The 26,142-nt window shown below is 53.9% G+C and overlaps 11 protein-coding genes across 14 annotated transcripts in view; 2 read left to right on the top strand and 9 right to left on the bottom strand.

Annotated features, from left to right (window-relative positions):
- LOC140119790 (uncharacterized) overlaps window positions 1-26,142 on the bottom strand; it is an 822,703-nt gene that overhangs the window by 572,061 nt on the left and 224,500 nt on the right. The window lies entirely within an intron of this gene.
- Window positions 5,385-5,777, bottom strand: LOC140116936 (histone H2A type 1-like). The gene has a single exon (XM_072133365.1). It carries the CDS (start codon window positions 5,775-5,777, stop codon window positions 5,385-5,387), a length of 393 nt encoding a protein of 130 aa, XP_071989466.1.
- On the top strand, window positions 6,068-6,498 carry LOC140119946 (histone H2B type 1-O). The gene has a single exon (XM_072139382.1). It carries the CDS (start codon window positions 6,089-6,091, stop codon window positions 6,467-6,469), a length of 381 nt encoding a protein of 126 aa, XP_071995483.1. The 5' UTR covers window positions 6,068-6,088; the 3' UTR covers window positions 6,470-6,498.
- On the bottom strand, window positions 7,478-7,789 carry LOC140116935 (histone H4). The gene has a single exon (XM_072133364.1). The coding sequence runs from the start codon at window positions 7,787-7,789 to the stop codon at window positions 7,478-7,480; it is 312 nt and encodes a 103-aa protein (XP_071989465.1).
- On the bottom strand, window positions 8,667-9,077 carry LOC140116934 (histone H3). Its single transcript, XM_072133363.1, has one exon. The coding sequence runs from the start codon at window positions 9,075-9,077 to the stop codon at window positions 8,667-8,669; it is 411 nt and encodes a 136-aa protein (XP_071989464.1).
- Window positions 9,724-10,395, bottom strand: LOC140119886 (histone H1A-like). The gene has a single exon (XM_072139318.1). The coding sequence runs from the start codon at window positions 10,393-10,395 to the stop codon at window positions 9,724-9,726; it is 672 nt and encodes a 223-aa protein (XP_071995419.1).
- LOC140116932 (histone H2A type 1-like) lies at window positions 17,530-17,922 on the bottom strand. Its single transcript, XM_072133362.1, has one exon. The coding sequence runs from the start codon at window positions 17,920-17,922 to the stop codon at window positions 17,530-17,532; it is 393 nt and encodes a 130-aa protein (XP_071989463.1).
- On the top strand, window positions 18,213-18,643 carry LOC140119945 (histone H2B type 1-O). Its single transcript, XM_072139381.1, has one exon. It carries the CDS (start codon window positions 18,234-18,236, stop codon window positions 18,612-18,614), a length of 381 nt encoding a protein of 126 aa, XP_071995482.1. The 5' UTR covers window positions 18,213-18,233; the 3' UTR covers window positions 18,615-18,643.
- Window positions 19,623-19,934, bottom strand: LOC140116931 (histone H4). Its single transcript, XM_072133361.1, has one exon. It carries the CDS (start codon window positions 19,932-19,934, stop codon window positions 19,623-19,625), a length of 312 nt encoding a protein of 103 aa, XP_071989462.1.
- LOC140116930 (histone H3) lies at window positions 20,812-21,222 on the bottom strand. The gene has a single exon (XM_072133360.1). It carries the CDS (start codon window positions 21,220-21,222, stop codon window positions 20,812-20,814), a length of 411 nt encoding a protein of 136 aa, XP_071989461.1.
- Window positions 21,869-22,510, bottom strand: LOC140119890 (histone H1-like). The gene has a single exon (XM_072139325.1). The coding sequence runs from the start codon at window positions 22,508-22,510 to the stop codon at window positions 21,869-21,871; it is 642 nt and encodes a 213-aa protein (XP_071995426.1).

The raw sequence follows: 26,142 nt of genomic DNA, 5'->3' as shown, positions 1-26,142 counted from the left end.
CGGGTTTTTGGTGCATGCGGATTGTGGCGCGTCGGCGCCGGCATGCACGCGACGGAAATCGGGGGGGGGGGGATGTGGCCGAACGAAAAACCGACGTATTCGGAGAAACCGCCGCATTTAAAAAAAAAGTGTCGCTCGACGCGCGACACTTGGTGAACGGTGGAGGAACTACGTTAGTGAATTGCCGGAAGACCTGAATCCACCACAGAGAACGCGCTGCGGGATCGCGAATGGACCGGGTAAGTAAAGTAAATCTGTGGCTCCACGGCCGCACTTTCGTCGGGTTTCCTGAATTTTTCCATTTTGCGCCGAATTCCATCGGGGAGCGTGGCCGTCGGACAACTAGACGGATTAGAGCGGAATTTAAAAAACGAAAAGTGTCGCAAGATCTAGCACTTACATGCACATGGAAGAAGAAGGTGAACTCCGGCGGGTCTCAGTGCAGCTGCGACACCTGGTGGACATCAGGCGCACTACCTTTGTGAATCCCGGCCGGACCCGAATCCTCGCCGGAGAACGCGCCGCTGGATCACGACTGGACCGGGTAAGTAAATATGCCCCAATATATTATAATGCATAATTTAACCTGTAACACTGTACCTGTATGTCAGAATCCAATTCCGCTCTGGCACACCACCCTGATCAAACCAAAAACATATGACATTTCAGGACGGCGACAAAAAAGTGGGGGTAGAGAAGAGGGGGCTAGAAAATGGGGGAGCAGGGTGTATTGCTCACAGGCCCAAAGCTTTGTTGAGAAACATATAGACACAAAACGGAGATAAGGGGAAGAAGAGGATTGTGGGTGTCTTCTTCCTGGTTACTGTAATCTACATAATATATGCAAATGAGCAATGTCCCATAATTCTCAAATAAGCTCAAAAGAGTCCAAGTTGACATAGAAAGTCTCTGCTTATGTAGTGTTATTTAGTGTCAGTGAGCCAAGTCTACGGTCCTGACCTAGTGTGGAAACCCCGAGGTGGGGTTGACAAGTTGAGATAGAAAGTCTAGTTCGAGATGGAGTTCACTGTGAGGAAGACGCTGTGCTCCCGGGGGCTGCTTCCAGCAGGCGGAAGGCACTTTCAAGTTGGGCTTCTGTCTGACCTGTGACAATTTTGTTACTTTTACACATTAATACCCCCTTCTGCAAACGTCGTCGTCGACGGCGGCGGCAAAAGTAGGTGGGAAGTGAACTGGTCCATTGCACCCCCTGTGATGGGGAGGGTCAGTCAGGTTGTTGTTTTTTAGTTTGTTTGTTTTTTCTTGTCTCAGATAAAGTAAGGGTGATGGTACACAGTCCGTAAAATCTCCTATGAAGGAGATTGGAGGAGTCCATTTCTCCTTTCTCTGGGAGTGAGTTGAATGTGGTGGTGCTCCCGATCTGCGCCTGGCTGTGAATGTGCGGAGATGAAACTACTCGGGGAGCCGCCAGCCTCTCCTCCCCCGCCCCACCGGATCTGTGGCTGGGCGGTGGTCACTGTAATCCGTTATTAGGAATGTCGTCAGCATTTTGTAATCGTCGTGTTGGTGCTGACGCTTCCCAACCTGAGTCTGATTGGTGGACTTGGAACAGTTTTGCTCTCGCCTATAGCTTTTGATGTCAGTGGGCCTCATTTATCATAACGATCAGCAATCTAAGGGTGAGCTCTTACATTTGTTGTTGCAGCTACCGTGGAACACTGTGACTATTGTCTAATTTGAGGAACGGTGACTATAGGCCAGTGTTGGCGAACCTATGGCACGGGGCCCTCTTTGTGGGCACCCAGGCCACATGTCCCCAGCACTGAGTTCACCAGACATGACTTAAAGAATTCACCTGCAGGCACAGGCAATGTACCAGTTAGGGCCAGCAATATTTGGACAGTGACACAAGTTTTGTTGTTTTTAGCTGTTTACAAAACCATGTTCAGAAATACAATTCTATATATAATATGGGCTGAAAGTGCACACTCCCAGCTGCAATATGCGAGTTTCCACATCCAAATGGGAGAAAGGGTTTAGGAATCCTAGCTCTGTAATGCATAGCCTCCTCTTTGTCAAGGGACCAAAAGTAATTGGACAATGGACTCTAAGGGCTGCAATTAACTCTGAAGGCGTCTCCCCCGTTAACCTGTAATCAATGAAGTAGTTAAAGGGTCTGGGGTTGATTCCAGGTGGTTGGTTTTGCATTTGGAAGGCTGTTGCTGTGACCAGACAACATGCGGTCAAAGGAACTCTCAATTGAGGTGAAGCAGAACATCCTGAGGCGGGAAAAAAAGAAATAATCCATCAGAGAGATAGCAGACATGCTTGGAGCAGCAAACTCAACAGTCGGGTACATTCTGAGAAAAAAAGGAATTGGCTGGTGAGCTTGGGCCTGAGCGTCCACGGATGACAACAGTGGTGGATGATGGCCGCATACTTTCTCTGGTGAAGAAGAACCCGTTCACAACATCAACTGAAGTCCAGAACACTCTCAGTGAAGTCCAGAACACTCTCAGTGAAGTCCAGAACACTCTCAGTGAAGTCCAGAACACTCTCAGTGAAGTCCAGAACACTCTCAGTGAAGTAGCGGTATCTGTTTCTAAGTCAACAATAAAGAGAAGACTCCATGAAAGTAAATACAAAGGGTTCACATCTAGATACAAACCATTCATCAATTCCAAAAATAGACAGGCCAGAGTTAAATTTGCCGAAAAACACCTCAAGGAGCCAACTCAGTTCTGGAAAAGTATTCTATGGACAGATGAGACAAAGATCGACCTGTACCAGAATGATGGGAAGAAAAAAGTTTGGAGAAGAAAGGGAACGGCACATGATCCAAGGCACACCACATCCTCTGTAAAACCTGGTGGAGGCAACGTGATGGCGTGGGCATGCGTGGCTTTCAATGGCACTGGGTCACTTGTGTTTATTGATGACATAACAGCAGACAAGAGTAGCCGGATGAATTCTGAAGTGTACCGGGATATACTTTCAGCCCAGATTCAGCCAAATGCTGCAAAGTTGATCGGACGGCGCTTCATAGTACAGATGGACAATGACCCCAAGCATACAGCCAAAGCTACCCAGGAGTTCATGAGTGCAAAAAAATGGAACATTCCGCAATGGCCAAGTCAATCACCAGATCTTAACCCAATTGAGCATGCATTTCACCGGCTCAAATCCAGACTTAAGACGGAAAGACCCACAAACAAGCAAGACCTGAAGGCTGCGGCTGTAAAGGCCTGGCAAAGCATTAAGGAGGAGGAAACCCAGCGTTTGGTGATGTCCATGGGTTCCAGACTGAAGGCAGTGATTGCCTCCGAAGGATTCGCAACAAAATATTGAAAATAAAAATATTTTGTTTGGGTTATGTTTATTTGTCCAATTACTTTTGAGCTCCTAAAATGTGGAGTGTTTGTAAAGAAATGTGTACAATTCCTACATTTTCTATCAGATATTTTTGTTCAACCCTTCAAATTAAACGTTACAATCTGCACTTGAATTCTGTTGTAGAGGTTTCATTTCAAATCCCATGTGGTGGCATGCGGAGCCCAACTCGCCAAAATTGTGTCACTGTCCAAATATTTCTGGCCCTAACTGGTAGCTGCCTCTCTCAAAGTTTTATTTCAAAGCAACACATCCTCGGCTTCTTCGGACTGTAGTAAGAGTAAGATTGAGAAGGTACGGGCAGGTGCCGTTTATTGATGATGGTCTTCTTCTATTGGATTTGTGGTAGAACAGAGAGTTACTGCTTAAATTGCTGTGTTGGCACTTTGCAATAAATATGTGCGTGTTTGTTGTCATTTGGGCACTCGGTCTCGAAAAGGTTTGCCATCACTGCTATAGGCCAGTGATGGCGAACTTTTTAGCGGCCGAGTGCCCAAACTGCAACTCAAACCCCACTTATCTATCGTGAGGTGCCATCCAAAAATTAAAGCAGTAACTTATTGCTCCCTGTTCTTCATCAACTTTCAATCATATTGGCCTCCTGAGGACAGCAACACAGTAGAAAAAGCTGGAAAATTGTCATCATTTCAGCTTCTTTCCCGTGTCCCTCTGTACACAGAGAATAGTGGGGCCAGTAGGAGGTCCTCCAAAGAGAATTCGGCCCCGTCTACTCATTCTCCCTCTTCCTACTGTCCCTAGTAACGAAGTAAGTATCAAAATATGACTGAAAGCAGCATCTTTTAAGTTGCTTGGAACTGCAGGAAGATCCTTGTGTGCTGGGGCGATGGCCCAAGTGCCCACAGAAAGGGCACTGAGCGCCGCCTCTGGCACCCATGCCATAGGTTCGCCACCACTGCTATAGGCTATTGCAGCGTCGCTGTGACTTGCCTACTGTGGCGGCCGATGTGACTATATTGGCTAATGTGGGACACTGAGATTATTATGGCTACTGAGGGGGCGCTGTGCTTAATTTGGCTGACGGGCGGGACAGGCTTTTGGCTATTTTGTCTAATGTGGTAGAACGGATACCATTTTGGCTACAGTTGGGTCACTGACTACAGTATGACAATCTTGGCTACTCTGGGGTCACTGTGACCATAGGCTACTTGGGGGCAATATGGCTGCCGCGAGGTCAGGTGTTGTGACTATTTTTGGCTACGGTAGGATCTGGCACTGTAGTTATATTGGCCAATGTGGTAGCATCGTGAATCTTTTGAGTCCTCCTGTGAGGCAGGTGCTGGACTATATTTGCTAACGTGACTTTGCTTTTGTGGGGAAGGCACTGTGACCCGGGGCAATGGAAGCCGTGACCAACCTCCCAGCGCACTGTTTAGCCTGGCCAGACTCCTTTCCCCGTTCACTGCTAAATTGCTACCAAGACCGGGAGGCTGTCAATATAAGTAGTCGCCCCTCCTAGATCCCCCTCTCCTCCTAACTTCCAGGAAAGGCGCCACCTGGTGGACAATCCTGCAGGTCTAAGTTCTCCAGCAACTGAATTTCCCGCTCGTTCTCCCCTTGTGACGTCAGCGGCAGCCGGCTCTCCGGCAGCTTCACTGTACACACAGAGCCGTTAGTCTCCACGTAAGAAGCGGGCAGCAGCCGCAGCTCTGTCCCTGCCAGGAGCCCGAGTGTCCTCCATGCCTGCCCGCCCCATAGAGATGCCGTGCCCGTCCGGGAGAACGCAGCGACCTCCGATGACGGAGAGGCGGGGGTGCAGCCTGCAGGGCGAGCGGTCACATCCCCGGTGTATGTAGCCTGTAGCTACTAGTGACAGCGGCAGCAGAGGGATAGAGGCGGGGAGCGCAGACACATAGCGGTGCAGAGGAGAGTACAGGATCAGTACAGTATAGAGAGAGTGTGTGATGTACCGGGGAGACACCCGGGGCTGCCGCTCTGTCAGGAGGAGGTGGGTGGCTCTTAGAAGAGCCTTTGTGTGTAGTGGGGATCGGGTGCTGGAGCAGCGGCGGCGGCGCTCACTTGCTCTTGGCGGGCTTGCTGCTCTCGGTCTTCTTGGGCAGCAGCACGGCCTGGATGTTGGGCAGGACGCCTCCCTGGGCGATGGTGACTCCTCCCAGCAGCTTGTTGAGCTCCTCGTCGTTGCGCACGGCCAGCTGCAGGTGGCGGGGGATGATGCGGGTCTTCTTGTTGTCCCGGGCGGCGTTGCCGGCCAGCTCGAGGATCTCAGCGGTGAGGTACTCGAGCACGGCGGCCAGGTAGACGGGAGCGCCGGCCCCGACTCTCTCGGCGTAGTTGCCCTTGCGGAGGAGCCTGTGCACACGACCGACGGGGAACTGCAGGCCGGCCCGGGATGAGCGGGTCTTGGCCTTAGCGCGGACCTTTCCTCCTTGTTTGCCACGTCCAGACATGATGCTAGAGATTCAGTACGACTGATGCCGCTCAGCCGCCTCCTGCCGCCTCTTATACCTTCCCGCCTGCTCCTCACTCTCTGTCATTGGCCGGATTGAAATCCTACCAATAGAGGCGCGGCTCATAGACTCACCAACCAGCATTAGGAGGCGTGGTTCAGCAGTGAACACACAGAGCACATGACTCGTTCCTCCAATAGCAGGGCGAGCAGCCGGCGTCGCTCATTTACATAGCCCGGCTATAAATACCGCGGCGCGGGGAGGTGCGGGACATTGTTCTCCGTGTCTCGGATAATAGTAACCGCCGCATCATGCCTGATCCCGCCAAGTCCGCCCCAGCGCCCAAGAAGGGCTCCAAGAAAGCCGTCACCAAGGCCCAGAAGAAGGACGGCAAGAAGCGCAAGAGGTCCAGGAAGGAGAGTTACGCCATCTACGTCTACAAGGTGCTCAAGCAGGTGCACCCCGACACCGGCATCTCCTCCAAGGCCATGGGCATCATGAACTCCTTCGTCAACGACATCTTCGAGCGCATCGCAGGGGAAGCCTCCCGCCTGGCTCACTACAACAAGCGCTCCACCATCACCTCCCGGGAGATCCAGACCGCCGTCCGCCTGCTGCTGCCCGGAGAGCTGGCCAAGCACGCCGTGTCCGAGGGCACCAAGGCCGTCACCAAGTACACCAGCGCCAAGTAAGCGCCTGCCTGCCTACCCGGCACCTCAAACACCCCAAAGGCTCTTCTAAGAGCCACCCACCCTCTCCACAACAGAGCTCACCCTTCTATCTCACTCCATGTGGCCGTCACTCCTGCTCACCCCATCCCGGGTACATTCCGGGGGCCGGTGATACAGGGACATACGGGGCGGAATGTTCTAACTTTCCCCGAGTGCAATCATGTACACAGCGCCATAGTGATGACACCTAAGTGAATCTAAGCGACATTACATGGTTATTGGGACAAACATGAAGGATAAATAGCCGTGAAGGGGGGGCCTTAATGACAGGCAGGCGCGCGCCCGCTCGTCAGTGTTTGACTGACGACTTTAATTATTAGAGTAGATGCGGAGCCCTGTACAGGAAGCCACGAGTGACTGTGTGTCAGACGCTTCTTGCGGCCGTGCCCTATAACGCGTGACAAGGCTTACAACTCCGCAGATGCCCGGGCAGTGCATAGACACTCAATGTTGTGGCAGTCGCATCGCCATCGCGCTGCAACTCACAGGCTTCAGAAGCCATGGGCGGCAGCGCGGCGGGAAGATTGTGCAGCGCGGCTCCGTTGTGCGGGGGAGGGGAAATTGAGCGTGAAATTTAAATGCGACTCTGGCGCGCACAGCCACACCCGCGATATCTCCATCAGCCGCGCTCCAGCCCCCTCCTCCTCCGATCGGTGAGATGTTGTGCAGCAGCCGCGGCTTGTATGTATGTGACACTGCCCGGGCCCTTCTCTAATTAGCGTCCAGAATCCGCACTGCACCGGCTCGAGCCCCATCACCGGGGAGCACGACGATAAGTTATGTTCCTGTAGCGCCATCACTTTCCGCAGCGCCTTTTAAGTCACAGGAGACAACTGGAGGGAAAGTGATGAGTGACAGTACAGACAGTGGTATGAAACAAGCATCAGAGTGCGAGCTCTTCTCTAGGAGGAGGTGGGTGGCTCTGAAAAGAGCCTTTGGGTGTGAGATGGAGCCGGGTGGGTACGAGTCTTAACCTCCGAAGCCGTAGAGAGTGCGGCCCTGGCGCTTGAGCGCGTACACCACGTCCATGGCGGTGACGGTCTTCCTCTTGGCGTGCTCGGTGTAGGTGACAGCGTCGCGGATGACGTTCTCCAGGAACACCTTGAGGACGCCGCGGGTCTCCTCGTAGATGAGGCCGGAGATACGCTTGACGCCTCCTCTGCGAGCCAGGCGGCGGATGGCAGGCTTGGTGATTCCCTGGATGTTATCACGCAGCACCTTCCTGTGCCTCTTGGCGCCTCCTTTTCCGAGCCCCTTTCCTCCTTTGCCGCGTCCAGACATGTTCTTTGTTGTGTGTGAGACAACGAATGTGGACGGGGCTGCCGAGGTCTCCTTTATATACACAATGAGAGGACCAGATAGAGGACTACTGGTGATGACGAAGGGGCGTGTCCTTGGTCTCTCCTCCCCCTTACCACCTATTGGCTGAATAGTGAACGTGTTATAATTTTGAATTCCCCGCTCTTTCTACAATCCCTGCTTCATCGATGTGTGCAGGGCGGCCCCCAGCACAAAGACTCCCGGCCTCATGAGGGCGGCGGGCAATCCGAGGGGTGCAGTTCTAGCTGTACATAGAGATGATCTATAGAAAGGGCAGATCTAGATGTAAGTGGAGATGAAATATAGAAAGAGCAGATGTAGCTAGGACTGGAGTAGCCGAGGAGCGCAGCAGTGGCTGTAACTGAGGAGGCAGGGAACCCATAGAGCTCGCACTGTGACCAGAGGGGCAGAGCGGGGAGCGCAGCTGCGGGTGTGACCAGGGAGGCAGAACGGGGAGCTCGGCAGTGACTAGTTATTATATGTGAGGTTTAGGGTCTGTGCTGCGGCAGAACACGTTCTATACCGTTGTTATTAATTGTATAGCGCCATCATATTCCGTTGCGCTTTACAAACCGTAGGGGAAACAAGCCATTACATTAGCGAGATATATGTTATTGTGACGTCATGTCAGGAACGACGGGATTCAGAGATTCCTGTCACGGGGGGAGGGGACACCGCTGACAGCACTAGCAGCCGCGGCGTCTCCCTGCAGATGGGCATGAGGCCTGGGAGCGGCCACAGGGTACACTTGAGGTTATTGAGCTCGTCCTGTAGAGGATGTGGGTGGCTCTGAAAAGAGCCTTTGTGTTGTGTGGGACGGTACCCGCCCGGGGAGGACTTAGGCCCTCTCGCCGCGGATCCTGCGGGCCAGCTGGATGTCTTTGGGCATGATGGTGACTCTCTTGGCGTGGATGGCGCACAGGTTAGTGTCCTCGAAGAGGCCGACCAGATAGGCCTCGCTGGCCTCCTGCAGCGCCATGACGGCAGAGCTCTGGAAGCGCAGGTCGGTCTTGAAGTCCTGAGCGATCTCTCTGACCAGGCGCTGGAAGGGCAGCTTCCTGATGAGCAGCTCGGTGGACTTCTGGTAACGGCGGATCTCGCGGAGAGCCACGGTGCCGGGGCGGTAGCGGTGAGGCTTCTTGACTCCGCCGGTGGCGGGCGCGCTCTTCCTGGCGGCCTTGGTAGCCAGCTGCTTGCGGGGCGCTTTGCCTCCGGTGGACTTGCGGGCGGTCTGCTTGGTTCTGGCCATGGTTCTCTCTCACACACAGATAGCGGTGATATGTGGAAACGGGAACTGAGCGCAATATTTATGCTCCCGCACTCGTCCTCATTGGCTCAGGGATAGCCCGCCCCATCGATTCCATTGGCTTGTTTATAAGCCCGCCGAAACACAGGGAAAGACAGCGAGCAGCCATTGGCTAACAGCGGCCGATCGACGTAACTTCCGCTGATAACGTCCCCTCCTGCGTGGAAGTGTCAACCGCTGCCCCAATCACTGCAGAGCCCGGTGCCGCTCCTGTACCCCCCAGCACCCGTCCTCCTGTCATTGCTCCTGGCCCCCCCGCCTGTAATGAATGAGGAGGACGCGCGGGCACATAGATCCCCATCACCTCCCGCTCTCTACTCTGCGGCCCCGTCCCCCCTGTAGACGCTGTAAGCCCTCGTCCCCTTCCTGGATGCTCTGTCCCCCCATAGTGAGCGGACGACTCATGTGGAAGTCCGGCCACGTCCCCGGGAGTGTGACGCTGGTGGCGGCGGGGGGCTGGAGGGGTATGACCCGGCGGCTTATACTGTGCGGCGGGCTGTGGGTAAGAGCTCTGTCGGGGAGGAGGTGGTGGCTCTGAGAAGAGCCTTTGTGGGGGGGTTTATATGGAAGGGCACAGGGCGGCTCCCGCTTACTTCTTGGCCGCGGGCTTCTTGGCTTTAGTAGCGGCCTTCTTCTTAGCCGGGCTCTTGGCGGCAGCAGCTTTGGGCTTGGACGCCTTCTTAGCCGGGCTCTTGGTGACTTTCTTGGGCTTCGGGGCGGCCTTAGGCTTCTTGGCCGCTTTCTTGGGGCTCTTGGCCGCCGCTGCTGCAGGCTTCTTGGCCTTTTTGGGGCTCTTGGCGGCGCTGGGAGCCTTCTTGGGCTTCTTAGGAGACTTGGGCGCTTTCTTGGCGCTGGCGGCGGCCGGCTTCTTGGGCTTGGCCGCTGCGGGCTTCTTCTTGGCCGCCTTGTCCTTGGTGTCGAGCTGCTTCTTGTTGAGCTTGAAGGAGCCGGAGGCGCCGCTGCCTTTGACCTGGAGCAGGGTGCCCTTGGTGACCTGCGACTTGATGGCCAGCTTGAGGCGGCTGTTATTCTTGTCGACGTCGTAGCCGCCGGCAGCCAGGGCCTTCTTGAGGGCGGCCAGGGACACCCCGCTGCGCTCCTTGGAGGCGGACACGGCTTTGATGATGAGCTCGGAGACGCTGGGGCCGGAGGGCTTCTTGGCGCTCTTCTTGGCGGCAGCGGCCTTCTTGGGCTGCTTCTTGGCCTTGGCGGCCGGTTCGGCGGCAGGGGGAGCTGCGGCGGCGGGCGCGGTTTCTGCCATCTTCAGATATGAAGGGACTCGCACACAAAACTCTGCTGACAGTTCGTGAATCGCGAGCAGCGCGCTCTCCCGCCTCTTATATCTACAACGGCGGCGCTCTGATTGGCTGCCGAGTGGCATCGTCCTCCGCCCCTATTGGCTGACACTGAGCGCCGCTGCCGACTCCCTCCATCCGGGCCTGAGGGAAGCTCCGCTCTGCCCGTGTGCTTCCCTGCCCGGGAGAGCAGCCCCTTAGCGGACACCAGCGGACAGGCCCGCGCGCTCCCCCCCTGACTCCCCACTCCCCGACAACCTCTTTGACCGTGTGCAGCCGTCACTGGCGGAGGCGCGGGGCGGGAGCCGGCAGGGGGGCCCCGGGATCTCCGCCATGGTCCTCCCGATCCGCGCATCGCCGTGATTGTGCGGAGATAGCACTGGCGCGGGAGCTGCCGGCTTCTCCTCCCCGCACTTGTCACCGTCACTGGGATCTTCCCCACAGGATCTGCCGCGCACAAGTCTGATTGTCCCATCCGGGGAAGAGCTGGGGCTGCCGAGAGCGCGGGAGGGTAACACACAGGCGGCCCCGGCCTCCCCGTCCTGCCCTGTCCCTGGATAGGACATCCCGAGGAGCTGTCACCGGCCCCGGCCCCGTCCACAGGGACATCCAAGGAGGCCGCAGCCACAATGTATCATCATCCAGTGCCCCCTACATCTACACTATCATCATCCAGTGCCCCCTACGCCAATAATATCATCATCCAGTGCCCCATGCATCATCCCTATCACCATCCAGTGCCCCTTACAACAATACTATCACCATCCAGTGCCCCCTCCATCATCACTATCATCATCCAGTTCCCCCTGCATCATCGCTATCATCATCATCATCCAGTGCCCCCTGCATCATCACTATCATCATCCAGTTCCCCTGCATCATCACTATCATCATCCAGTGCCCCCTGCATCATCACTATCATCATCCAGTTCCCCTTACATCATCACTATCATCATCCAGTTCCCCTTACATCATCACTATCATCATCCAGTTCCCCTTACATCATCACTATCATCATCCAGTGCCCCCTACATCATCACTATCATCATCCAGTGCCCCCTGCATCATCACTATCATCATCCAGTGCCCCCTGCATCATCACTATCATCATCCAGTTCCCCTTACATCATCACTATCATCATCCAGTTCCCCTTACATCATCACTATCATCATCCAGTTCCCCTTACATCATCACTATCATCATCCAGTGCCCCCTGCATCATCACTATCATCATCCAGTTCCCCTTACATCATCACTATCATCATCCAGTGCCCCCTACATCATCACTATCATCATCCAGTGCCCCCTGCATCATCGCTATCATCATCATCATCCAGTGCCCCCTGCATCATCACTATCATCATCCAGTTCCCCTGCATCATCACTATCATCATCCAGTGCCCCCTGCATCATCACTATCATCATCCAGTTCCCCTTACATCATCACTATCATCATCCAGTTCCCCTTACATCATCACTATCATCATCCAGTGCCCCCTACATCATCACTATCATCATCCAGTGCCCCCTGCATCATCACTATCATCATCCAGTGCCCCCTGCATCATCACTATCATCATCCAGTTCCCCTTACATCATCACTATCATCATCCAGTTCCCCTTACATCATCACTATCATCATCCAGTTCCCCTTACATCATCACTATCATCATCCAGTGCCCCCTACATCATCACTATCATCATCCAGTGCCCCCTGCAATAACAGTATCATCATCCATTGCCCCCTGCACCAATACTATCATCATCCAGTGCCCCCTACATCAACACTATATTCATCCCTTGACCTCTGCAACAACACTATCATCATCTAGTGCCCCCTGTAATAACAATACAGTCATCCAGGACCCCCTACTGCAATGATGCCCCTTCAATAACTGTAGAATCGCCCAGTGTCCCCTACAATAACACTTCAAATATTGTGTGTGTGTGTGTGTGTTGTGTGTGTCGTGTGATGTGAGAGGTATTATAATAATAATAACAATTCTTTATTTATATAGCGCACACAGATTACGCAGCGCTGCACAAAGCATATCAAATTTTGGTCCCTGTCCCCAAGGGGCTCACAATCTAAACAACCTACCAGTATGTTTTGGAGTGTGGGGGGAAAGCCACGCAAACACAGAGAGAACATACAAACTCTTTGCAGATGTTGACCTGGGTGGGACTTGAACCCAGGACTCCAGTGCTGCAAGGCAGAAGTGCTACCCACTCAGCCACCATGCTGCTGTATGATATGTATATATTAACAGTCCGGTTGGCTGTGGTGTGAGGAGTAAGGCTCACGGGTGGACCGCTTCATCCTTACATCAACGTTATGGCTGGACCCTCTCTCCCACTGCCATAAATAACAGTATATTTGCAATATGTGGCAGCACAGTGCATTTCGTTATCCAGGTGGAGGCACAGTGTAGAGATCTTCTTCAAGGAGCCAATGTGACGTCTGGGGAAAAATTCTTCAGCAATAAGTCATGGAGGGGAAAGGTCACCACGGACCATGTTCTGAACCCAGAGGAGAAGACAAGTCACCTATGAAGTCCAACATTCTGCTTCTATCCGTGACAAATCAGTACTGCAGTCACAGACTAGCCGCCTAGATTGTGATACAACTCTGCTTATTTAGTGTAGTGTCAGTGAGCCAAGTCTACGGTCCTGACCTAGTGTGGAAACCCCGAGGTGGGGTTGACAAGTTGAGATAGAAAGTCTAGTTCGAGATGGAGTTCACTGTGAGGAAGACGCTGTGCTCCCGGGGGCTGCTTCCAGCAGGCGGAAGGCACTTTCAAGTTGGGCTTCTGTCTGACCTGTGACAATTTTGTTACTTTTACACATTAATACCCCCTTCTGCAAACGTCGTCGTCGACGGCGGCGGCAAAAGTAGGTGGGAAGTGAACTGGTCCATTGCACCCCCTGTGATGGGGAGGGTCAGTCAGGTTGTTGTTTTTTAGTTTGTTTGTTTTTTCTTGTCTCAGATAAAGTAAGGGTGATGGTACACAGTCCGTAAAATCTCCTATGAAGGAGATTGGAGGAGTCCATTTCTCCTTTCTCTGGGAGTGAGTTGAATGTGGTGGTGCTCCCGATCTGCGCCTGGCTGTGAATGTGCGGAGATGAAACTACTCGGGGAGCCGCCAGCCTCTCCTCCCCCGCCCCACCGGATCTGTGGCTGGGCGGTGGTCACTGTAATCCGTTATTAGGAATGTCGTCAGCATTTTGTAATCGTCGTGTTGGTGCTGACGCTTCCCAACCTGAGTCTGATTGGTGGACTTGGAACAGTTTTGCTCTCGCCTATAGCTTTTGATGTCAGTGGGCCTCATTTATCATAACGATCAGCAATCTAAGGGTGAGCTCTTACATTTGTTGTTGCAGCTACCGTGGAACACTGTGACTATTGTCTAATTTGAGGAACGGTGACTATAGGCCAGTGTTGGCGAACCTATGGCACGGGGCCCTCTTTGTGGGCACCCAGGCCACATGTCCCCAGCACTGAGTTCACCAGACATGACTTAAAGAATTCACCTGCAGGCACAGGCAATGTACCAGTTAGGGCCAGCAATATTTGGACAGTGACACAAGTTTTGTTGTTTTTAGCTGTTTACAAAACCATGTTCAGAAATACAATTCTATATATAATATGGGCTGAAAGTGCACACTCCCAGCTGCAATATGCGAGTTTCCACATCCAAATGGGAGAAAGGGTTTAGGAATCCTAGCTCTGTAATGCATAGCCTCCTCTTTGTCAAGGGACCAAAAGTAATTGGACAATGGACTCTAAGGGCTGCAATTAACTCTGAAGGCGTCTCCCCCGTTAACCTGTAATCAATGAAGTAGTTAAAGGGTCTGGGGTTGATTCCAGGTGGTTGGTTTTGCATTTGGAAGGCTGTTGCTGTGACCAGACAACATGCGGTCAAAGGAACTCTCAATTGAGGTGAAGCAGAACATCCTGAGGCGGGAAAAAAAGAAATAATCCATCAGAGAGATAGCAGACATGCTTGGAGCAGCAAACTCAACAGTCGGGTACATTCTGAGAAAAAAAGGAATTGGCTGGTGAGCTTGGGCCTGAGCGTCCACGGATGACAACAGTGGTGGATGATGGCCGCATACTTTCTCTGGTGAAGAAGAACCCGTTCACAACATCAACTGAAGTCCAGAACACTCTCAGTGAAGTCCAGAACACTCTCAGTGAAGTCCAGAACACTCTCAGTGAAGTCCAGAACACTCTCAGTGAAGTCCAGAACACTCTCAGTGAAGTAGCGGTATCTGTTTCTAAGTCAACAATAAAGAGAAGACTCCATGAAAGTAAATACAAAGGGTTCACATCTAGATACAAACCATTCATCAATTCCAAAAATAGACAGGCCAGAGTTAAATTTGCCGAAAAACACCTCAAGGAGCCAACTCAGTTCTGGAAAAGTATTCTATGGACAGATGAGACAAAGATCGACCTGTACCAGAATGATGGGAAGAAAAAAGTTTGGAGAAGAAAGGGAACGGCACATGATCCAAGGCACACCACATCCTCTGTAAAACCTGGTGGAGGCAACGTGATGGCGTGGGCATGCGTGGCTTTCAATGGCACTGGGTCACTTGTGTTTATTGATGACATAACAGCAGACAAGAGTAGCCGGATGAATTCTGAAGTGTACCGGGATATACTTTCAGCCCAGATTCAGCCAAATGCTGCAAAGTTGATCGGACGGCGCTTCATAGTACAGATGGACAATGACCCCAAGCATACAGCCAAAGCTACCCAGGAGTTCATGAGTGCAAAAAAATGGAACATTCCGCAATGGCCAAGTCAATCACCAGATCTTAACCCAATTGAGCATGCATTTCACCGGCTCAAATCCAGACTTAAGACGGAAAGACCCACAAACAAGCAAGACCTGAAGGCTGCGGCTGTAAAGGCCTGGCAAAGCATTAAGGAGGAGGAAACCCAGCGTTTGGTGATGTCCATGGGTTCCAGACTGAAGGCAGTGATTGCCTCCGAAGGATTCGCAACAAAATATTGAAAATAAAAATATTTTGTTTGGGTTATGTTTATTTGTCCAATTACTTTTGAGCTCCTAAAATGTGGAGTGTTTGTAAAGAAATGTGTACAATTCCTACATTTTCTATCAGATATTTTTGTTCAACCCTTCAAATTAAACGTTACAATCTGCACTTGAATTCTGTTGTAGAGGTTTCATTTCAAATCCCATGTGGTGGCATGCGGAGCCCAACTCGCCAAAATTGTGTCACTGTCCAAATATTTCTGGCCCTAACTGGTAGCTGCCTCTCTCAAAGTTTTATTTCAAAGCAACACATCCTCGGCTTCTTCGGACTGTAGTAAGAGTAAGATTGAGAAGGTACGGGCAGGTGCCGTTTATTGATGATGGTCTTCTTCTATTGGATTTGTGGTAGAACAGAGAGTTACTGCTTAAATTGCTGTGTTGGCACTTTGCAATAAATATGTGCGTGTTTGTTGTCATTTGGGCACTCGGTCTCGAAAAGGTTTGCCATCACTGCTATAGGCCAGTGATGGCGAACTTTTTAGCGGCCGAGTGCCCAAACTGCAACTCAAACCCCACTTATCTATCGTGAGGTGCCATCCAAAAATTAAAGCAGTAACTTATTGCTCCCTGTTCTTCATCAACTTTCAATCATATTGGCCTCCTGAGGACAGCAACACAGTAGAAAAAGCTGGAAAATTGTCATCATTTCAGCTTCTTTCCCGTGTCCCTCTGTACACAGAGAATAGTGGGGCCAGTAGGAGGTCCTCCAAAGAGAATTCGGCCCCGTCTACTCATTCTCCCTCTTCCTACTGTCCCTAGTAACGAAGTAAGTATCAAAATATGACTGAAAGCAGCATCTTTTAAGTTGCTTGGAACTGCAGGAAGATCCTTGTGTGCTGGGGCGATGGCCCAAGTGCCCACAGAAAGGGCACTGAGCGCCGCCTCTGGCACCCATGCCATAGGTTCGCCACCACTGCTATAGGCTATTGCAGCGTCGCTGTGACTTGCCTACTGTGGCGGCCGATGTGACTATATTGGCTAATGTGGGACACTGAGATTATTATGGCTACTGAGGGGGCGCTGTGCTTAATTTGGCTGACGGGCGGGACAGGCTTTTGGCTATTTTGTCTAATGTGGTAGAACGGATACCATTTTGGCTACAGTTGGGTCACTGACTACAGTATGACAATCTTGGCTACTCTGGGGTCACTGTGACCATAGGCTACTTGGGGGCAATATGGCTGCCGCGAGGTCAGGTGTTGTGACTATTTTTGGCTACGGTAGGATCTGGCACTGTAGTTATATTGGCCAATGTGGTAGCATCGTGAATCTTTTGAGTCCTCCTGTGAGGCAGGTGCTGGACTATATTTGCTAACGTGACTTTGCTTTTGTGGGGAAGGCACTGTGACCCGGGGCAATGGAAGCCGTGACCAACCTCCCAGCGCACTGTTTAGCCTGGCCAGACTCCTTTCCCCGTTCACTGCTAAATTGCTACCAAGACCGGGAGGCTGTCAATATAAGTAGTCGCCCCTCCTAGATCCCCCTCTCCTCCTAACTTCCAGGAAAGGCGCCACCTGGTGGACAATCCTGCAGGTCTAAGTTCTCCAGCAACTGAATTTCCCGCTCGTTCTCCCCTTGTGACGTCAGCGGCAGCCGGCTCTCCGGCAGCTTCACTGTACACACAGAGCCGTTAGTCTCCACGTAAGAAGCGGGCAGCAGCCGCAGCTCTGTCCCTGCCAGGAGCCCGAGTGTCCTCCATGCCTGCCCGCCCCATAGAGATGCCGTGCCCGTCCGGGAGAACGCAGCGACCTCCGATGACGGAGAGGCGGGGGTGCAGCCTGCAGGGCGAGCGGTCACATCCCCGGTGTATGTAGCCTGTAGCTACTAGTGACAGCGGCAGCAGAGGGATAGAGGCGGGGAGCGCAGACACATAGCGGTGCAGAGGAGAGTACAGGATCAGTACAGTATAGAGAGAGTGTGTGATGTACCGGGGAGACACCCGGGGCTGCCGCTCTGTCAGGAGGAGGTGGGTGGCTCTTAGAAGAGCCTTTGTGTGTAGTGGGGATCGGGTGCTGGAGCAGCGGCGGCGGCGCTCACTTGCTCTTGGCGGGCTTGCTGCTCTCGGTCTTCTTGGGCAGCAGCACGGCCTGGATGTTGGGCAGGACGCCTCCCTGGGCGATGGTGACTCCTCCCAGCAGCTTGTTGAGCTCCTCGTCGTTGCGCACGGCCAGCTGCAGGTGGCGGGGGATGATGCGGGTCTTCTTGTTGTCCCGGGCGGCGTTGCCGGCCAGCTCGAGGATCTCAGCGGTGAGGTACTCGAGCACGGCGGCCAGGTAGACGGGAGCGCCGGCCCCGACTCTCTCGGCGTAGTTGCCCTTGCGGAGGAGCCTGTGCACACGACCGACGGGGAACTGCAGGCCGGCCCGGGATGAGCGGGTCTTGGCCTTAGCGCGGACCTTTCCTCCTTGTTTGCCACGTCCAGACATGATGCTAGAGATTCAGTACGACTGATGCCGCTCAGCCGCCTCCTGCCGCCTCTTATACCTTCCCGCCTGCTCCTCACTCTCTGTCATTGGCCGGATTGAAATCCTACCAATAGAGGCGCGGCTCATAGACTCACCAACCAGCATTAGGAGGCGTGGTTCAGCAGTGAACACACAGAGCACATGACTCGTTCCTCCAATAGCAGGGCGAGCAGCCGGCGTCGCTCATTTACATAGCCCGGCTATAAATACCGCGGCGCGGGGAGGTGCGGGACATTGTTCTCCGTGTCTCGGATAATAGTAACCGCCGCATCATGCCTGATCCCGCCAAGTCCGCCCCAGCGCCCAAGAAGGGCTCCAAGAAAGCCGTCACCAAGGCCCAGAAGAAGGACGGCAAGAAGCGCAAGAGGTCCAGGAAGGAGAGTTACGCCATCTACGTCTACAAGGTGCTCAAGCAGGTGCACCCCGACACCGGCATCTCCTCCAAGGCCATGGGCATCATGAACTCCTTCGTCAACGACATCTTCGAGCGCATCGCAGGGGAAGCCTCCCGCCTGGCTCACTACAACAAGCGCTCCACCATCACCTCCCGGGAGATCCAGACCGCCGTCCGCCTGCTGCTGCCCGGAGAGCTGGCCAAGCACGCCGTGTCCGAGGGCACCAAGGCCGTCACCAAGTACACCAGCGCCAAGTAAGCGCCTGCCTGCCTACCCGGCACCTCAAACACCCCAAAGGCTCTTCTAAGAGCCACCCACCCTCTCCACAACAGAGCTCACCCTTCTATCTCACTCCATGTGGCCGTCACTCCTGCTCACCCCATCCCGGGTACATTCCGGGGGCCGGTGATACAGGGACATACGGGGCGGAATGTTCTAACTTTCCCCGAGTGCAATCATGTACACAGCGCCATAGTGATGACACCTAAGTGAATCTAAGCGACATTACATGGTTATTGGGACAAACATGAAGGATAAATAGCCGTGAAGGGGGGGCCTTAATGACAGGCAGGCGCGCGCCCGCTCGTCAGTGTTTGACTGACGACTTTAATTATTAGAGTAGATGCGGAGCCCTGTACAGGAAGCCACGAGTGACTGTGTGTCAGACGCTTCTTGCGGCCGTGCCCTATAACGCGTGACAAGGCTTACAACTCCGCAGATGCCCGGGCAGTGCATAGACACTCAATGTTGTGGCAGTCGCATCGCCATCGCGCTGCAACTCACAGGCTTCAGAAGCCATGGGCGGCAGCGCGGCGGGAAGATTGTGCAGCGCGGCTCCGTTGTGCGGGGGAGGGGAAATTGAGCGTGAAATTTAAATGCGACTCTGGCGCGCACAGCCACACCCGCGATATCTCCATCAGCCGCGCTCCAGCCCCCTCCTCCTCCGATCGGTGAGATGTTGTGCAGCAGCCGCGGCTTGTATGTATGTGACACTGCCCGGGCCCTTCTCTAATTAGCGTCCAGAATCCGCACTGCACCGGCTCGAGCCCCATCACCGGGGAGCACGACGATAAGTTATGTTCCTGTAGCGCCATCACTTTCCGCAGCGCCTTTTAAGTCACAGGAGACAACTGGAGGGAAAGTGATGAGTGACAGTACAGACAGTGGTATGAAACAAGCATCAGAGTGCGAGCTCTTCTCTAGGAGGAGGTGGGTGGCTCTGAAAAGAGCCTTTGGGTGTGAGATGGAGCCGGGTGGGTACGAGTCTTAACCTCCGAAGCCGTAGAGAGTGCGGCCCTGGCGCTTGAGCGCGTACACCACGTCCATGGCGGTGACGGTCTTCCTCTTGGCGTGCTCGGTGTAGGTGACAGCGTCGCGGATGACGTTCTCCAGGAACACCTTGAGGACGCCGCGGGTCTCCTCGTAGATGAGGCCGGAGATACGCTTGACGCCTCCTCTGCGAGCCAGGCGGCGGATGGCAGGCTTGGTGATTCCCTGGATGTTATCACGCAGCACCTTCCTGTGCCTCTTGGCGCCTCCTTTTCCGAGCCCCTTTCCTCCTTTGCCGCGTCCAGACATGTTCTTTGTTGTGTGTGAGACAACGAATGTGGACGGGGCTGCCGAGGTCTCCTTTATATACACAATGAGAGGACCAGATAGAGGACTACTGGTGATGACGAAGGGGCGTGTCCTTGGTCTCTCCTCCCCCTTACCACCTATTGGCTGAATAGTGAACGTGTTATAATTTTGAATTCCCCGCTCTTTCTACAATCCCTGCTTCATCGATGTGTGCAGGGCGGCCCCCAGCACAAAGACTCCCGGCCTCATGAGGGCGGCGGGCAATCCGAGGGGTGCAGTTCTAGCTGTACATAGAGATGATCTATAGAAAGGGCAGATCTAGATGTAAGTGGAGATGAAATATAGAAAGAGCAGATGTAGCTAGGACTGGAGTAGCCGAGGAGCGCAGCAGTGGCTGTAACTGAGGAGGCAGGGAACCCATAGAGCTCGCACTGTGACCAGAGGGGCAGAGCGGGGAGCGCAGCTGCGGGTGTGACCAGGGAGGCAGAACGGGGAGCTCGGCAGTGACTAGTTATTATATGTGAGGTTTAGGGTCTGTGCTGCGGCAGAACACGTTCTATACCGTTGTTATTAATTGTATAGCGCCATCATATTCCGTTGCGCTTTACAAACCGTAGGGGAAACAAGCCATTACATTAGCGAGATATATGTTATTGTGACGTCATGTCAGGAACGACGGGATTCAGAGATTCCTGTCACGGGGGGAGGGGACACCGCTGACAGCACTAGCAGCCGCGGCGTCTCCCTGCAGATGGGCATGAGGCCTGGGAGCGGCCACAGGGTACACTTGAGGTTATTGAGCTCGTCCTGTAGAGGATGTGGGTGGCTCTGAAAAGAGCCTTTGTGTTGTGTGGGACGGTACCCGCCCGGGGAGGACTTAGGCCCTCTCGCCGCGGATCCTGCGGGCCAGCTGGATGTCTTTGGGCATGATGGTGACTCTCTTGGCGTGGATGGCGCACAGGTTAGTGTCCTCGAAGAGGCCGACCAGATAGGCCTCGCTGGCCTCCTGCAGCGCCATGACGGCAGAGCTCTGGAAGCGCAGGTCGGTCTTGAAGTCCTGAGCGATCTCTCTGACCAGGCGCTGGAAGGGCAGCTTCCTGATGAGCAGCTCGGTGGACTTCTGGTAACGGCGGATCTCGCGGAGAGCCACGGTGCCGGGGCGGTAGCGGTGAGGCTTCTTGACTCCGCCGGTGGCGGGCGCGCTCTTCCTGGCGGCCTTGGTAGCCAGCTGCTTGCGGGGCGCTTTGCCTCCGGTGGACTTGCGGGCGGTCTGCTTGGTTCTGGCCATGGTTCTCTCTCACACACAGATAGCGGTGATATGTGGAAACGGGAACTGAGCGCAATATTTATGCTCCCGCACTCGTCCTCATTGGCTCAGGGATAGCCCGCCCCATCGATTCCATTGGCTTGTTTATAAGCCCGCCGAAACACAGGGAAAGACAGCGAGCAGCCATTGGCTAACAGCGGCCGATCGACGTAACTTCCGCTGATAACGTCCCCTCCTGCGTGGAAGTGTCAACCGCTGCCCCAATCACTGCAGAGCCCGGTGCCGCTCCTGTACCCCCCAGCACCCGTCCTCCTGTCATTGCTCCTGGCCCCCCCGCCTGTAATGAATGAGGAGGACGCGCGGGCACATAGATCCCCATCACCTCCCGCTCTCTACTCTGCGGCCCCGTCCCCCCTGTAGACGCTGTAAGCCCTCGTCCCCTTCCTGGATGCTCTGTCCCCCCATAGTGAGCGGACGACTCATGTGGAAGTCCGGCCACGTCCCCGGGAGTGTGACGCTGGTGGCGGCGGGGGGCTGGAGGGGTATGACCCGGCGGCTTATACTGTGCGGCGGGCTGTGGGTAAGAGCTCTGTCGGGGAGGAGGTGGTGGCTCTGAGAAGAGCCTTTGTGGGGGGGTTTATATGGAAGGGCACAGGGCGGCTCCCGCTTACTTCTTGGCCGCGGGCTTCTTGGCTTTAGTAGCGGCCTTCTTCTTAGCCGGGCTCTTGGCGGCAGCAGCTTTGGGCTTGGACGCCTTCTTAGCCGGGCTCTTGGTGACTTTCTTGGGCTTCGGGGCGGCCTTAGGCTTCTTGGCCGCTTTCTTGGGGCTCTTGGCCGCCGCTGCTGCAGGCTTCTTGGCCTTTTTGGGGCTCTTGGCGGCGCTGGGAGCCTTCTTGGGCTTCTTAGGAGACTTGGGCGCTTTCTTGGCGCTGGCGGCGGCCGGCTTCTTGGGCTTGGCCGCTGCGGGCTTCTTCTTGGCCGCCTTGTCCTTGGTGTCGAGCTGCTTCTTGTTGAGCTTGAAGGAGCCGGAGGCGCCGCTGCCTTTGACCTGGAGCAGGGTGCCCTTGGTGACCTGCGACTTGATGGCCAGCTTGAGGCGGCTGTTATTCTTGTCGACGTCGTAGCCGCCGGCAGCCAGGGCCTTCTTGAGGGCGGCCAGGGACACCCCGCTGCGCTCCTTGGAGGCGGACACGGCTTTGATGATGAGCTCGGAGACGCTGGGGCCGGAGGGCTTCTTGGGCTGCTTCTTGGCCTTGGCGGCCGGTTCGGCGGCAGGGGGAGCTGCGGCGGCGGGCGCGGTTTCTGCCATCTTCAGATATGAAGGGACTCGCACACAAAACTCTGCTGACAGTTCGTGAATCGCGAGCAGCGCGCTCTCCCGCCTCTTATATCTACAACGGCGGCGCTCTGATTGGCTGCCGAGTGGCATCGTCCTCCGCCCCTATTGGCTGACACTGAGCGCCGCTGCCGACTCCCTCCATCCGGGCCTGAGGGAAGCTCCGCTCTGCCCGTGTGCTTCCCTGCCCGGGAGAGCAGCCCCTTAGCGGACACCAGCGGACAGGCCCGCGCGCTCCCCCCCTGACTCCCCACTCCCCGACAACCTCTTTGACCGTGTGCAGCCGTCACTGGCGGAGGCGCGGGGCGGGAGCCGGCAGGGGGGCCCCGGGATCTCCGCCATGGTCCTCCCGATCCGCGCATCGCCGTGATTGTGCGGAGATAGCACTGGCGCGGGAGCTGCCGGCTTCTCCTCCCCGCACTTGTCACCGTCACTGGGATCTTCCCCACAGGATCTGCCGCGCACAAGTCTGATTGTCCCATCCGGGGAAGAGCTGGGGCTGCCGAGAGCGCGGGAGGGTAACACACAGGCGGCCCCGGCCTCCCCGTCCTGCCCTGTCCCTGGATAGGACATCCCGAGGAGCTGTCACCGGCCCCGGCCCCGTCCACAGGGACATCCAAGGAGGCCGCAGCCACAATGTATCATCATCCAGTGCCCCCTACATCTACACTATCATCATCCAGTGCCCCCTACGCCAATAATATCATCATCCAGTGCCCCATGCATCATCCCTATCACCATCCAGTGCCCCTTACAACAATACTATCACCATCCAGTGCCCCCTCCATCATCACTATCATCATCCAGTTCCCCCTGCATCATCGCTATCATCATCATCATCCAGTGCCCCCTGCATCATCACTATCATCATCCAGTTCCCCTGCATCATCACTATCATCATCCAGTGCCCCCTGCATCATCACTATCATCATCCAGTTCCCCTTACATCATCACTATCATCATCCAGTTCCCCTTACATCATCACTATCATCATCCAGTTCCCCTTACATCATCACTATCATCATCCAGTGCCCCCTACATCATCACTATCATCATCCAGTGCCCCCTGCATCATCACTATCATCATCCAGTGCCCCCTGCATCATCACTATCATCATCCAGTTCCCCTTACATCATCACTATCATCATCCAGTTCCCCTTACATCATCACTATCATCATCCAGTTCCCCTTACATCATCACTATCATCATCCAGTGCCCCCTGCATCATCACTATCATCATCCAGTTCCCCTTACATCATCACTATCATCATCCAGTGCCCCCTACATCATCACTATCATCATCCAGTGCCCCCTGCATCATCGCTATCATCATCATCATCCAGTGCCCCCTGCATCATCACTATCATCATCCAGTTCCCCTGCATCATCACTATCATCATCCAGTGCCCCCTGCATCATCACTATCATCATCCAGTTCCCCTTACATCATCACTATCATCATCCAGTTCCCCTTACATCATCACTATCATCATCCAGTGCCCCCTACATCATCACTATCATCATCCAGTGCCCCCTGCATCATCACTATCATCATCCAGTGCCCCCTGCATCATCACTATCATCATCCAGTTCCCCTTACATCATCACTATCATCATCCAGTTCCCCTTACATCATCACTATCATCATCCAGTTCCCCTTACATCATCACTATCATCATCCAGTGCCCCCTACATCATCACTATCATCATCCAGTGCCCCCTGCAATAACAGTATCATCATCCATTGCCCCCTGCACCAATACTATCATCATCCAGTGCCCCCTACATCAACACTATATTCATCCCTTGACCTCTGCAACAACACTATCATCATCTAGTGCCCCCTGTAATAACAATACAGTCATCCAGGACCCCCTACTGCAATGATGCCCCTTCAATAACTGTAGAATCGCCCAGTGTCCCCTACAATAACACTTCAAATATTGTGTGTGTGTGTGTGTGTGTTGTGTGTGTCGTGTGATGTGAGAGGTATTATAATAATAATAACAATTCTTTATTTATATAGCGCACACAGATTACGCAGCGCTGCACAAAGCATATCAAATTTTGGTCCCTGTCCCCAAGGGGCTCACAATCTAAACAACCTACCAGTATGTTTTGGAGTGTGGGGGGAAAGCCACGCAAACACAGAGAGAACATACAAACTCTTTGCAGATGTTGACCTGGGTGGGACTTGAACCCAGGACTCCAGTGCTGCAAGGCAGAAGTGCTACCCACTCAGCCACCATGCTGCTGTATGATATGTATATATTAACAGTCCGGTTGGCTGTGGTGTGAGGAGTAAGGCTCACGGGTGGACCGCTTCATCCTTACATCAACGTTATGGCTGGACCCTCTCTCCCACTGCCATAAATAACAGTATATTTGCAATATGTGGCAGCACAGTGCATTTCGTTATCCAGGTGGAGGCACAGTGTAGAGATCTTCTTCAAGGAGCCAATGTGACGTCTGGGGAAAAATTCTTCAGCAATAAGTCATGGAGGGGAAAGGTCACCACGGACCATGTTCTGAACCCAGAGGAGAAGACAAGTCACCTATGAAGTCCAACATTCTGCTTCTATCCGTGACAAATCAGTACTGCAGTCACAGACTAGCCGCCTAGATTGTGATACAACTCTGCTTATTTAGTGTAGTGTCAGTGAGCCAAGTCTACGGTCCTGACCTAGTGTGGAAACCCCGAGGTGGGGTTGACAAGTTGAGATAGAAAGTCTAGTTCGAGATGGAGTTCACTGTGAGGAAGACGCTGTGCTCCCGGGGGCTGCTTCCAGCAGGCGGAAGGCACTTTCAAGTTGGGCTTCTGTCTGACCTGTGACAATTTTGTTACTTTTACACATTAATACCCCCTTCTGCAAACGTCGTCGTCGACGGCGGCGGCAAAAGTAGGTGGGAAGTGAACTGGTCCATTGCACCCCCTGTGATGGGGAGGGTCAGTCAGGTTGTTGTTTTTTAGTTTGTTTGTTTTTTCTTGTCTCAGATAAAGTAAGGGTGATGGTACACAGTCCGTAAAATCTCCTATGAAGGAGATTGGAGGAGTCCATTTCTCCTTTCTCTGGGAGTGAGTTGAATGTGGTGGTGCTCCCGATCTGCGCCTGGCTGTGAATGTGCGGAGATGAAACTACTCGGGGAGCCGCCAGCCTCTCCTCCCCCGCCCCACCGGATCTGTGGCTGGGCGGTGGTCACTGTAATCCGTTATTAGGAATGTCGTCAGCATTTTGTAATCGTCGTGTTGGTGCTGACGCTTCCCAACCTGAGTCTGATTGGTGGACTTGGAACAGTTTTGCTCTCGCCTATAGCTTTTGATGTCAGTGGGCCTCATTTATCATAACGATCAGCAATCTAAGGGTGAGCTCTTACATTTGTTGTTGCAGCTACCGTGGAACACTGTGACTATTGTCTAATTTGAGGAACGGTGACTATAGGCCAGTGTTGGCGAACCTATGGCACGGGGCCCTCTTTGTGGGCACCCAGGCCACATGTCCCCAGCACTGAGTTCACCAGACATGACTTAAAGAATTCACCTGCAGGCACAGGCAATGTACCAGTTAGGGCCAGCAATATTTGGACAGTGACACAAGTTTTGTT

The sequence above is a fragment of the Engystomops pustulosus genome, chromosome 2, assembly GCF_040894005.1.
Source record: "Engystomops pustulosus chromosome 2, aEngPut4.maternal, whole genome shotgun sequence".
Classification (NCBI taxonomy): Eukaryota; Metazoa; Chordata; class Amphibia; order Anura; family Leptodactylidae; genus Engystomops; species Engystomops pustulosus.
Note: the sequence above shows the minus strand (reverse complement) of the source record. Positions and strands in the feature narration are given on the sequence as shown.

Excerpts from the sequence above, each read along its gene's own strand:
- LOC140116936 (XM_072133365.1), bottom strand. The coding sequence starts at position 5,777 with ATGTCTGGACGTGGCAAACAAGGAGGAAAGGTCCGCGCTAAGGCCAAG.
- LOC140119946 (XM_072139382.1), top strand. The coding sequence starts at position 6,089 with ATGCCTGATCCCGCCAAGTCCGCCCCAGCGCCCAAGAAGGGCTCCAAG.
- LOC140116935 (XM_072133364.1), bottom strand. The coding sequence starts at position 7,789 with ATGTCTGGACGCGGCAAAGGAGGAAAGGGGCTCGGAAAAGGAGGCGCC.
- LOC140116934 (XM_072133363.1), bottom strand. The coding sequence starts at position 9,077 with ATGGCCAGAACCAAGCAGACCGCCCGCAAGTCCACCGGAGGCAAAGCG.
- LOC140119886 (XM_072139318.1), bottom strand. The coding sequence starts at position 10,395 with ATGGCAGAAACCGCGCCCGCCGCCGCAGCTCCCCCTGCCGCCGAACCG.
- LOC140116932 (XM_072133362.1), bottom strand. The coding sequence starts at position 17,922 with ATGTCTGGACGTGGCAAACAAGGAGGAAAGGTCCGCGCTAAGGCCAAG.
- LOC140119945 (XM_072139381.1), top strand. The coding sequence starts at position 18,234 with ATGCCTGATCCCGCCAAGTCCGCCCCAGCGCCCAAGAAGGGCTCCAAG.
- LOC140116931 (XM_072133361.1), bottom strand. The coding sequence starts at position 19,934 with ATGTCTGGACGCGGCAAAGGAGGAAAGGGGCTCGGAAAAGGAGGCGCC.
- LOC140116930 (XM_072133360.1), bottom strand. The coding sequence starts at position 21,222 with ATGGCCAGAACCAAGCAGACCGCCCGCAAGTCCACCGGAGGCAAAGCG.
- LOC140119890 (XM_072139325.1), bottom strand. The coding sequence starts at position 22,510 with ATGGCAGAAACCGCGCCCGCCGCCGCAGCTCCCCCTGCCGCCGAACCG.